Source organism: Galeopterus variegatus, unplaced genomic scaffold, assembly GCF_000696425.1.
Source record: "Galeopterus variegatus unplaced genomic scaffold, G_variegatus-3.0.2 Scaffold1747, whole genome shotgun sequence".
Lineage (NCBI taxonomy): Eukaryota > Metazoa > Chordata > Mammalia > Dermoptera > Cynocephalidae > Galeopterus > Galeopterus variegatus.
In genome coordinates this window covers 93,578-107,013 of record NW_007727858.1, presented here as the reverse complement: position 1 = coordinate 107,013, position 13,436 = coordinate 93,578, and the positions used below count along the sequence as shown (strand labels likewise).

Sequence of the window (13,436 nt, the reverse complement as noted above, 5' to 3'; positions counted from 1 at the left end):
GGGGGGGGGGGGGGGGGGCTTAAGTAGTTACTGCTTAAGTAACTACGTAGTTACTTAAGTAACTATGGAGTTAAGTAGTTGAATACGTAACTACTAATAGCCTACTAGTAGCCTACTATTAGGAAGGCTACTTAACTGTTTGCTTAGGTATGTTATGCATCCATGACATACCTAACCAAACATTTTTGGATACATTTATTGAAAGAAGATTTGTGTATAAGTGGACCCCAAGCAGTTTAAACCAGTGTTGTTCAAATGTTTGCTGTAATGTTAGGGCAATTAGTGTTTCCATATTTGTTAACCTACCATTTATTATTTTGTTTAGTAAGTCTGTTGAGGGCCTACTGTGTGCCAGGTGCTGGAGTATAGCCACAAATAAGCATATGGCCTATGGAGTTATAGATGAGTACGTGGTATAAGCTAAAACATCAAGTGAGATATAGAAGTGTAGTACACAGAGAGAAATATGAAGGAAATGAAAAGAAATAACCTTTTTAAAGACTTGACTAACCATTTGATATCAATTTTAATAGACTAGCATTTATGCTTTCCAAGGACATAAGGTTTCTTAATTTATCTTTCACCATTTATAAATAACAAAATAATAAAGATAGAATTTCATTTCTATAGAATGACAGTGAAACATCAATTATATAAAGTGCTTGTTGGTTGTGGAAATTTTTCACAACTCAGTGATCATACAAATTGGATAGGGAAATAATTTGCTGCTTATTTAGAATGTCAGTGTACTAATCAACCGTGCATCATGAAATAAACTGAAATTAATAACTTGAATTTATATGTCAATATCTGCCTATATGAATATAATTAAGCCTATATTGATTTGGTTTAAATTTTGCAAAAGTATTTTTTTTCTGAGAAAGAGAAGAACATCTGTGATGTGCAGCCTGATTTGGATAGGAAAACTATAACATATCAATGTCTAAATGGTTTTTTATTGTTTCTCTCTCCTGATATCTTTTCCAACTATGTTGTGTATAATGTCAGTGTTCTTAAAGAGCAGGATTAAGAGCCCAGACTCTGGAAACAGACTGTCTCTTAGCTCTGCCATATACTAGCCATGAGCAAGTTGCTTAAATACTCAGTGCCTCCATTTTGTCACCTGTAAAATGATTTTGTTGTTGTGAGGATTAATGAATTAATATATGTGAAATACTTGAACAATATCAGGAACTTAGCACTACGTAACTATTGGTACTGCTGCAGAGGCAGCGGTGGCTGTGTCAGCTTCTGCTGCTGCTCTTCCTCCTTTTTCTTGTTATTCTGCTATTACAATTTCTTTAATTATTATTGAAGAGATCCTCTAAGAATTATTAAAAAATCCTTTGGTGATTTTGTCTATTGGATAACATTACAGATGTGCCTGGAAGATACCCCAGAATAGAAATCTAATGTAGAAGTATTCCTGAAGCTGAGGGGTTAGGGGAGAGGGGTTAATGAGAATAATAAGAAATTGGTTAACGGACACAAACAATGATTACATATTGTAATAATGAATAAGCTAATTATCCTGATTTGATCATCATGTATTGTATACAACTATTGGTAGTCAACTTTGAACCTCACAAGTATGTATAATCAATTATGCCTCAATAAAAATAAATTTTTAAAAAGGTACGGTCAAAAAAAAAAAAAAAAAGGGAAATATTCCCAAAGCTGCAAAGAAACTTATGACCATTTACTCCATGCTATGTGTTTCAGAATTATTCACTGTCTGAAAGCAGTACTTAAAAAGCTATGGAAAATGAGCTATGGTTTTTTTCTTAGTAAATATTATACACAGGTACATTTATACAAAACTCAGCATAGTGGTGGTTTTAAATGATTAGCATAGAACTGAAAATCAAGAATGAAATGAGTACATTTCATAACTTAAGTGAGGTAAAAATACAGAGATGTGCTGACTCACTTTAGTAGAAGTTGGATTCTTTATTCGTTGTTATTCAATTAATTTGCACATATGTGAGTATAATCAAGGTAACTTAATAGATATGGAATTGCTAGTTGGAGAGTATGCTTACAGTAAATTTGTATAGATGCTGCCAACTTGCATTCCAAGGAAGTTATGCAGAGTTACATTTCAGGGTGCTTTACCCACCACCAACTCTCCCCAGGGTATCGCTCTCCAGGCCCATGGAGAAACCTTGCTACAGTGAACCTCAGGTGCTGATGTGTATCCTTCAGGTGTGTTAGACCCCAAGACAGCAGAGAGCCACTGACTTAGTACCCTCCCTCCCACTCTAAATTTCCTTCCTTTTTGTATCCTTGGATTTTATCTAAAGTTGCCACAAGGAACTACCACATGAAAAAGGCTTTCTTGTTTAAAGTAAATAGCAGTTGAGGACATTGTCCTCATGCTGGTTAGTGTCTCCTCCCCACCCCCCCCAACCCCCGCAAAAATATCTCAGAAATACTTTTTCTCTCCTTAACAAACTTCTTTCCTCCCTTGAGAATGCAAATGGATTATTTTAGAAATGGCTTTATTGAGATACAATTAACATAACATGCATTTCACCTATTTAAAGTTTACAATACCATGATTTTTAGTATATTCATAAAGTTTTGCAACCATCATCACAATTTTAAAACATTTTCATTACCCCACAAATAAATCTTGTACCGTTTAGCAGTCACTCTCCATTTCTAATTGTTTCACCCTTTCCCCCAGCACTAGGCAAACACTAATCTACTTTCTCTTCCTGCAGAGTATTTGGATATTTCATACACCTCAATACATATAATGTGTGGCCCTTTGTGCCTGGCTTCTTTCACTTAGCATGTTTTCAGAATTTATCCATGTTGTAGCATATAGTCAACACTTCATTTGTTTTTGTGGGGGAATGACATTCCATTGAATGTATATACCTCATTTTATTTATCCATTCATCAGGTGATATTGGATTGTTTCCACTTTTTGGCTTTTATGAACAATGCTACTGTTAACTTTTATGTACAAATTATTGTTTGATATATTTTTCATTTCTCTAGGGTACATTCCTAGGAATGGAATTGCTGGGTCATATGCTAACTCTTATGTTTAACATTTTGAGCAACTTCCATTTCCAAAGCAGCTGTATCTTTTGCTTTCCCACCAGCAATGTATGAGGGTTCCAATTTCTCTACATCCTCGTCAACACTTGTTCTTATCTGATTTTTTAAAATTATTATTATAGCTATCCTAATGGGTGTGAAGTGGTATCTCATTGTGGTTTTGATTAGTATTTCCCAGAAGACGAATGTTGTCAAGCATCTGTTTGTGTGCTTGTTGGTAATTTGTGTATCTTCTTTGGAGAAGTGTATATTTAGACACTGTGACCATTTTTCAACTGGATTTTTGTCTTTTTATTATTGAGTCTTTGGAGTTCTTTTTGTATTCTTGATAAAAGTCCCTTATAAGACACATGATTTGCAGATATTTTCTCCCATTCTATGGGCTGTTATTTTACTTTCTTGATGTTAAACTTTGAGACACAAAAGTTTATAATTTTGATGAAATCCAATTTATCTCTTTATTTCTTTTGTGGCTTGTGTTTTGATGTCGTAATTTTGTCTAAATCAAAGTCACGAAGGTTTACTCCTATATTTTCTTCTGACAGTTTTATAGTTTTTGCTCCTACGTTATGCTTTTTGATCTATTTTGAATTAATTTTTGTGTGTGATATGACAAAGAAGTCCAGCCCTATTCCTTTGCTTTTGAATATTCAGTTGTCCCAGCATAATTTGTCAAAAAAAAAACCCCAAACCCCTATTCTTTTCCCATTGAATTGTTTTGGCTCCTTGTCAAAAATCACTTGACCATAAACGTGTAAGGGTTATTTCTGGACTCACAGTTCTATTCCATTGATCTATATGTCTATCTTTATGCTAATACCACACTGTTTTAATTACTGTAGCTTCGTTTTCAATCTGGTGCCTTTTATTACTTCTTCCTGCCCAGTTTCCCTGGCTGGAACCCTCATTACAATGTTAAATAGAAGTGGTGAGAGTGGACATCCTTATCTTGTTCCTGATTTGGGGGGAAAAGCATTCAGTCTTTTACCATTGAGTATGTCAGCTGTAGATTTTTCTTTGAGGAAGTTCCCTTCTATTCCTTGTTTGCTGAATGCTTTTTCTTATGAAAGAATATTGAATTTTGTCAAATGCTTTTTCAGTGTCTGAGATGATCATGTAGTTTTTTGTCCTTTATTTTAATGATATGATATATTACAGTAATTGATTTTGCTTGTTAAGCCATCCTTGCATTTGTGGGATACATACTACTTTGTTATGATATGTAATCCCTCTTATATGTTACTGGATTTGGTTTGCTAGTATTTTGTTGAGGATTTTTGTGTCTACATTCATAAAAGATTTTGATTGTAATTTTCTTTTTTGTGATGTTTTGATTTCTGTGTTAGTGTAATATTGGCCTTTTAGAATGAATTGAGAAGAGTTCCCTCTTCTATTTCTTTGTAAAGTTTGTAAAAGGTAGGTTTTAATTTTTTTTTTTTAACTACTTAATAGAATACACCAGTGAAGCCATTTGATCCTGGGCATTTATTCTGTGTAAAGTTTCAGTCACTTTACTTGTTACATATCTGTTCATATTTTCTATTCCTTCTTGTGTTAGTTTTGGTAGTTTGTGTCTTTCCAAGAATTTTTCCTTTTCATCCAGGTTATTTAATTTGTTGGCATACGAGTATATTTGTTGGCATTATTCTCTAAGGTTCCTAAAGTCTGTAGTAGTGTTCCTTTTATTCCTGATTTAGTGATATGAGTCTCTTTTTTTCTTGGTCAGTCTAGCTAAAGGTTTGTCAGTTTTGTTGAGCTTTTCAAATTTTTCTGTAGTGTTTTTCTATACTCTTTCATTAATTTCCACTCCAAACTTTATTATTTCCTTTCTTCTGCTTGCTTTTGATTTAGTTTCCTATTTTCCATCCACTGTCTTAAGGTGGAAGAATACATTATCGATTTAAGATTTTTCTCTTTTTAATATAGGCATTTATAGCTCTAAGTTTTGCTCTGATCATTGCTTTACCTATATTCCATAAGTTTTGGTATGTTATATCTTCATTTTCATTTATCTCATCAGAAAGTACATTAGAAAGTATTTACTAATTTCCCTTTTGATTTTTTATTTGGCCCTTTTGTTATTTATGAGTGTGTTATTTAATTTCCATATATTTGTGAATTTCAAGGTTTCTTTCTGTTATTAAATTCATTCCATCATAGTTGGAGAATATGCTTTTTATAATTTCAATCCTTTTGTATTTATTGAAACTTATTTGATGGCCTAGCATATAGTATATCATGGAGGATGTTCCATGTGCCATGAGAAAAATGTGTATTCTGCTCTTGTTGTATGGAATGTTCCATAGATGTCTCTTAGGTCTACTTGGTTTGTAGTGTTATGTAAATGCATTTTTGATAATATCACTTCCCTTCTTTTTTTTTCAGCTGATGAGTTAGTCAGTCCTAAAGACATCGATCCTGTTCAGCGCTATGTTCCACTACAGAATCAACGTAATGTGAGCATGAGGTTTTCCAATCAGGTAAAGAGATATGGTATTCATTAATTTAGACTCATCCAAAGACATTTAAGCTTAATTGAAGAGGAAATTTTTATAATGTGTTTTTGTTGCTCCTTCTGAAGGAAAGACTTCTCCCTTTTCTGGTTAGTTAAGATTTACTTGTGGTAAAGAGCTATTTGTTAATGAGGAAGTAGGAGTCAGATGTGTCCAACAAGATGTCTTCCAGGTAAACATTTCCATCTTCAGAATGGTCGAGTTTAAGGTGTCAAGAGTCTTTGAGAAGGAGCAATGCATATGGATGGCAGGAAGACAGATGAGGCATACACTCCTTGCTGAAGGAGTGGATCCCATGAACAGGTGTGCTTGATGTTTCTCCCCTCCTGTGACTTTGCCACAGGGCTGAATAACTGACAGAGTTGTTCTTAGTACTTGGTGATATGTCAGGGGCAGGAATAGTTTTTAAATTTTTACCTTTAGAAGCTATGGATTCAGACTGTTGTGTCAACAAAATATGTGTTTGTAGAATCAGCAAGATTGATAGTGACTTGAGCAAACCCTCAAGTATTAAATGATACTAGTAATGAGGACTGTTGAAATGAAAATGTTGTGGATTGTGGAAACTGCCTGAGGAGAAAGGGAATGAACCTGAGTGTGTGCCTGGGATTTCAAGCAGTTAACGTGCATTTAATAACAATGGCACCAGCGCTTACAGAAGATATGCTTACAAATTGGAGTAGTCCTTTTATTTTAAAAAATATACATATTACACACACACATACACACCAATAAATGTTTGTTTTAAAAGAGAAAGGGAGAGTCAACAGTCCCTTTGGCTGCTATCACACTATTGTTCTGACTGCTTGCTGGTCTTCAGCAAAACATGTAATTACTCTGAGTGGTTTATCGATGAGAAGCTATTTGAGAGACTTGTAAATAAATGTTAAGGTTTTCTCCAGAACATAAAATCCCTTTGTCAGTATGTGATAGAAATTTCTCACTGGCCTGTTAGTGCCTGTAAGGTGGGGAATTGGCCTTTATCTTAGTTACCACTCGTGTCAGTGCAGTCTGTACACATTTGAGATATACAATTTTGCTTGAAGAAATGGTAAAATAGGGTATATATCCACCTTCATATTACCTAGTGCTGTAACTCTGAGCTATTTTAAGACTAGTGTGTATCATTTATATAGTATTTCATATGCCTGACCTACTTCTGTAGGGTGATGAAACCTCAAAGCCTTTTCTTAGAAAGTAAAATAATAGATCACAGATTTGAGGTGTGGGGGCAGGAGCCAGAGAACATCAAAGCATTTTATAGGCACATGGCTAACAAAATCATTAACTTAAACAGTTATTTCATGCTTGACACATATAAGGAAGGCTGCGAGTTTTGTGTAATTTTTGGCATATAATATACTTGCAACTCTCTCCCACTCAAGAAAGTTTATCAGAGTACAAGTGAGTAAGGGTGAATTTTATAGAGAATTCACTCTATAGATATTTTTTATATTGAAATCTTTTTCCAGTGTTGTTCTAAATTATCTGTGGCATGCTTTGCAGGTGGAGCCACATCCTAGCTAAGAGAGGTGCTCTAGGGTAAGTACTGGAGCTCCTCTCCTACAGCAATGTGGCAGATTACATCTTCACATTATTGTATATAGTTTCTGAGAGAGAGGTGATGGGGAGAATTCTCAGCAGAAAACTGCTGGTAGCTGACATTCCTCCACTCCCACTGGCAGCTTAGTTGTGATGTATATAAAATGATAAAGTTCCCTTGCCACTTTCTGAACCATTTTAAGCAGTAGAGAAGACCTAACAGGCCCATGTCCATTACCAGAGCTGGGTGAAGTGGCCTGAGGAAATATAGGGGGTCAGACATCCCTAGATGTGTAGCCGTCTACTTGAAATGTTGGTTTAAGTGGCTACTTACGATTGACCAGGTCAGATTTTATCCTTAACTGATTCGTGGGGATTGAGCAGCTGCCGTGTGAAGGTGCTGCCAAAGGTTCGGAAAGTAAATAGAGAGTAGTAAAGTCCAGGCAGTTCCTAAACATGAGAGAAATTCCTGTGCTTGAAGGAATGTATGTCAGGGGTCCCCCACAACTACTCAGCCTCGACAATTCACTAAAGGACTCATAGGATTCAGAAGCTGCTATGCTTATGCTTAGGGTTTATTACAGTGAAAGCATAAAATCAGCAAAGGGAGGAGGCACATGGGGCAAGTCCTGAGGAAGCTAGGAACAAGCTTCCAAGTGGCCTCTTCTACTGGAGTCACATGAGACATGCTTAATTACCCCAGTAAGGATGTGTGAGAACACCTGCAAAGTGTTGCCAACCAGGGAAGCTTGCTCAAGCTGGTTTGTCCCTGGTTTTTATTAAGGATTTTTATTTATGTAGGTATGCAGCACTTACATGACTGACCTTACTTATTTAAGCACCAGCCCCCCAGGAAAAAAACCAGATGTTCACCATAAATCATATTGTTAGCACATACTATCTGAGCAAACTGGTACACTGTGGCCCAAGGCCTCTGGTATGCAAAACGCTCTTACCATCTGGTGTGTCTAACTTTTTCTCAAATGTTTTCTATTTCTTTGTTTTTTGGCTGTAATTATATTTTATAGTTAATTTTATTTTTGTTTTAAAATTACTATATTTTTGTTATAATTTTACGTTGTTATTAGAAATATTAATAACATTTGGGGAATCTTAACTTTTTCTTCCAGCTCTTCTGTTGAATTTTTAAAGTATATTTTAATTTCTAATAGTTCTTATTTGATTATTCTTTTCGTAGCTTTCTAGATTTTTATTTAATAGTATTTACTATCAAAATTATTAAAAATTGGGGGAGTCAAAAAATTTTTGAGGGGCTAGCCAGTTAGCTCAGTTGTTTAGAGCACATCATTCTAACACCAAGGTCAAGGGTTCGGATCCCCATACTGGCTTAAAAATTTTTTTTTTTTTTTTCCTTTTTTGTCTTTTTTCATGACTGGTAACGGGATCGCAACCCTCGGTGTTGTGCCCGTACCATGACCGGCAACGGGATCGCAACCCTCGGTGTTGTGCCCGCACTGCGCTCAACCAGTGAGCGGACCGGTCTCAATATGGGATCCGAACCCTCGGCGGGAGCGCCGCCGCACTCCCAAGCGCCACACTCTACCAAGTGCGCCACTGGGCCGGCCCTTAAAATTTTTTTTTAAGGTGTCAATCAGATAAAGTAAATTTTTAAAAATTTTTAATTTTTAAGTCAGTGCAGCTCTAACAGAAGTTGTGAAGAAATGACCAGGGAAGGCCTGTGCACTTTTCACTCAGCCCCTCATAGTGTTAACATTTTGTGTCATTATAGTACAATATGAAAACCAGAAAGATGACATTACTACAAGCCACAGAGCTCATTCAGATTTTACCAGTTATACATGCACTCATTTGTGTGTGTATGTGTGTATAGCTCTATCCGTTTTTGTCACATGTGTAGCTTTGTGTAACCACCACCACAGTCAATATACTTAAGTGTACCATCACCATATCACTATAAGGCTTCTTTTATAACCACATCCCCCATCCTTAAGCCCTGGCAGCTACTAATGTGTTTTCCATTTAAAAATTTTGTCATTTCAAGAATGTTGTAAAGATGGAACTATACCTAACCTTTTGGGATTGGCTTTTTTTTTTTTTTTTTTTTTTTTTTTTAAAGATGACTGGTAAGGGGATCTTAACCCTTGGCTTGGTGTTGTCAGCACCACGCTCACCCAGTGAGCGAACTGGCCATCCCTATATGGGATCCGAACCCGTGGCCTTGGTGTTATCAGCACTGCACTCTCCCGAGTGAGCCACAGGCCGGCCCCGGGATTGGCTTTTTTCACTCAACATAATTTCCATGAGATTCATCCAAGTTGTTGCATGTACCAATAGTTTATTCCTTTTTTATTGCTCAGTTGTATTACATGGTATGGTAGTACCATAGTTTGTTTAACCATTCACCCACTGAAGGACATGCTTTGGGTTATTTGAACATTTATTAGAATTCCATTTTTATTTATTTATAATGTTTACTTATAATGTTTTTTTAGTGTATTGTTTTTTAAATTTTTCTGAATGATGGCTTTATTAATTACCATATACATACATAAGTTATCAAAAGTCTACTGGAATGATTTTACCACATTGAGTGAATTATAGAAGCCTTACTTACATTTAATTTTCTTTACCTTCTTCACTTTTTAAACATAATTTCTAAAAGTATGTCTTCTATGTTCATTGAGCAGCACATCAGATTGTGAAAACTTTTGCTTCACTGTAAAATTTGATTGAAGAAATTCATGGGGTGAAGGATAGTCTTTTGTGCTTACGTCAACTTTTAGCATTTCATTGTTCATTCCTTTCTGAATGTCCCAGACTTTTTCTCTTGTTATTTTCTCTGTTTGGGGAGTTTCCTTTAGACATTAGTTATAGGTAGGTCTACTAGCAACAAATTTCTTACTTTTCCTCTGTCTGAGAATGTATGTATTTCACCTTCATTCCAGAAGGGTCGTTTTGTTGGACATAGGATTCCTAGTTGACAGTTGTTTTCTTTTAGCACTAAGAACTAACTATGTGCCACTTCCTCTGGCTTCCATAGTTGCAGATGAGAAATTCCCTGTCAATTCAAATTTGTGTTTCTCTATAGGTAATACCCCATCTTTCTCTGGCCTGAGTCTCCTTATGCCACTGGATGGAGAGCCAGGAGTTACCAGCCTCAGCTAACACAATTGGCCTGCTTGCTGGTGCTCTCAGTGTGGAGCAGAGGTTGGGTGGGCTTCTCATTGCTTTGAAGCCACTGGAGGTGACTTGGACTGCCAGCAGGTGCTGGAGTTGTAGAACACTGTGGGGTCCGGACAGCTCTCTGGATCTTATTTGCAAATGCTGCAGTTGTATTGACTCATCGGTGCTTTGGTTGTGAAGCAGAGGCTGGGATGGCCTACTAGAACTTTGAAGCTACTGCTGAAGGCAGATTGTCCAACTGGTATCTCAGTTGAGGAGCTGGGATTGGAGCTCCCACTTGGTTTTTGTTGTACTTCCTGTTTCCCAGTCCTTTTGCCAGAGAGAACAGACTGCCTTTGTTTATTTTTGTGTCTATTCATTTTAGTTGTTTAAGGCTCTTGGCCTCTGAGGTGCCCAGCCCAGTATATGCGGGATCTCAGGAATCTCACTGCATTGCCATTCTTCAAGTCTTGAGGTCTTAGCCAGTCCATTCTGCCTTCTTTTCAGCTTTCAGCGTCTTTTAATAGTTACCTGTTTAGGCCAGATATCTTATTCCTACTTCCAGTTTTTTCAATGGATAATTTATCTTCATAAATCTTTCTGTCAGTAAAAATTAAAGATTTCTTCTTTTCTTTGACTTATCTTTTTCTTCAGAGTAATTTCTTAAAAATGGTAATGGCTATCATTTATTGAGCATTTATTTTTTATAACAACTTACTGAGATATAATTTGCATTCTGTACAATTCACTAAATTAAAGTGTACAATTCAATGATTTTTAGTATATTTACCACAGTTTACCTGTGTTCTTTAGCAGTCACTCTCCACTTTCCACCAACCTTTCCCTCCCCTCTGCCCCAGCCCTAGGCATCTACTAATCTACTTTCTTTCTATATGGATTTGCCTGTTCTGGACATTTCATATAAATGGCTTCATATGATATGTGATATTTTGTAGCTGTTTTCACTTAGCATAATGTTTTCAAGGTTCATCCATGTTGTAGCATGTATCAGCATTTCATTCCTTTTTATGGCAGAACAACATTTCATTGTATGTACTGTATGTAACACATTTTATTTATCCATTCATCAAGTGGTGGACATTTAGGTTGTTTCCACTCTTTGACTATTGTGAATAATCCATCTGTGAACTTTTATGTACAAGTTATGGTGTAACATACATTTTTATTTCTCTTGAATATATACCTAGGAATGGAATTGCTGGATAATATGCTAACTCTGTGTTTAACATTTTGAGCAACTTCCAGACTGTTTTCCAAACTAACTACACCATTTTGTCCTCCTACCAGCAATATATGAAGGTTCCAATTTCTCTCCATTCTTGCCAAAACTTATTATCTGTCTTTTTTATTATAGTCATTCTAGTGGGTGTGAAGTGCTATCTCATTGTGGTTATAATTTGCATTTCCTTCGTTACTAAAGTTGAGCATATAGTCATGTATTTATTGGCAAATGGTTTGTGTGTGTGTGTGTATGTATATTCTTTGGAGAAATGCCTATTTCAGTACTGTGGCCATTTTAAAAATTGATTTATTTGTCTTTTTATTATTGAGTGATAACAGTTCTTTATATATTCTAGATATGAGTCCCTTAAGTGATTGCAAATATTTTCTCCCATTTGGTGGACAATCATTTCACTTTCCTGATGGTGTCATTTAAAGCACCGAAGTTTTTAATTTTGATGAAACCTAATTTATTTTTTCTTCCATTGCTTGTGCTTTTGGTGTCATATCTAAGAAGCCATTGCCTGGTCCACGGCCATGAAGATTTATGTCTATGTTTTCTTCTAAGGATTTTAAAGTTTTAGCTCTTACATTTAGGTCTATGATCTATTTTAATTTTGTGTATGGTGTGAGGTAGGTGTCCAACTTCATTCTTTGCATATGTATATCCATTTGTCACCATTTCCTGCATCTCCACAGTAAATTTTTTCTTTGTTTTAAATAAGCTAAAAATATATATAACATAATATTTATAATTTTAACCATTTGTAATTGTACAATTCAGTGGCATTAAATACATTTACAACGTTGTGTAATCATCACCACTGTCTATACCCAAAACTTTTTAATCATCCACAACAAAAGCTCTGTACCCATTAAACAATGACTTCTCTCTTCCCTCTTTCCTCCCAGCCCTGATAACCTCTATTACATTTTCTGCCTATGAACGTGTTATTCTAGGTATGTACCTCATATAAGTGGAATCATATTGCAGTATTTGTCCTTCTGCATCTGGCATATTTTATTAAGCATAATTTCCAGAGTAACTTTTTGTGTGTTTTGCTAATGTTGTTTCTCCTTCTTCCTGCTGGTTATTTTGTCACATACCTAGTGATCCTCATTGTCCAATCATATATCAGTGTAATAAATGGGCTGATTTTTCTCAATGTTTTAAGTGGTTTCCTCGCTTCACCACCCCAACAAGAGGTGATAGAGATGCGATTGGGAGTTTTGTCTCCTGACCAACCTCAGTGATGAGTCAGAGATCTGATGGGTAACAAACTAGACCCTTATCACCCTTAACAAATGCCAGAATGTGAAGCACTGTACTTTAAAGAAGCTATTGTCTGTACTAAAAGGGTTAACTTGCCCCAGCCAGTTTGCTCAGTATATTTGGAGAAACACCCTGTTTTATTGCTGAATGTGGTCCTGTGTGGGGCATGGAGCTGGCCACTGTGGCCTTTAATTAGTCTTTCTGTGTCACTTCCCACTTCTCCCACCTGCTCTTCATTGTACCTGCAAACCAAGTACCCCCCTGGGGCCCCTTTAGTTGGTGGGTTAGCTCTCACACTTGCTGCAGCATTTTGGTGATACCTAAATGGCGTAGTTTGTGTTTTATAGGGTGTCCTCTACTCTGATTCATTTAATACATTTCCATTTGCCATCTTTTACACTAGAAACATGTTGAAATATCTTGCTATCTGATTAGCCTCTTTTTCTCTTCATCGCTATGGTTTTAGTCTTTTTTGTTAATTTTAATATTTATGTGGTGATTTCTCTGGGGTCTGAAGAGAGATGAGAATTGAGTGCATGTGCTCATTCTGTTTTACAGTGCTAGAAGCCTAGGCCTTACTTTCTGTGCTTGCATCTTACCTCGTTATTTCTTTTTTTTTTTTTTTTTTTTTTCCTTTTTGTCTTTTTTCG

The 13,436-nt window shown here is 36.0% G+C and overlaps 1 protein-coding gene across 2 annotated transcripts in view; it reads left to right on the top strand.

The window, feature by feature from the left end:
• Positions 1-13,436, top strand: part of PHKB (phosphorylase kinase, beta) — a 183,133-nt gene that overhangs the window by 105,015 nt on the left and 64,682 nt on the right. For both annotated transcript variants that reach the window (XM_008578695.1, XM_008578694.1), the window contains one exon: positions 5,458-5,552. In XM_008578695.1, coding sequence (XP_008576917.1) covers positions 5,458-5,552 — 95 coding nt within the window. The remainder of the gene's footprint in view (positions 1-5,457; positions 5,553-13,436) is intronic.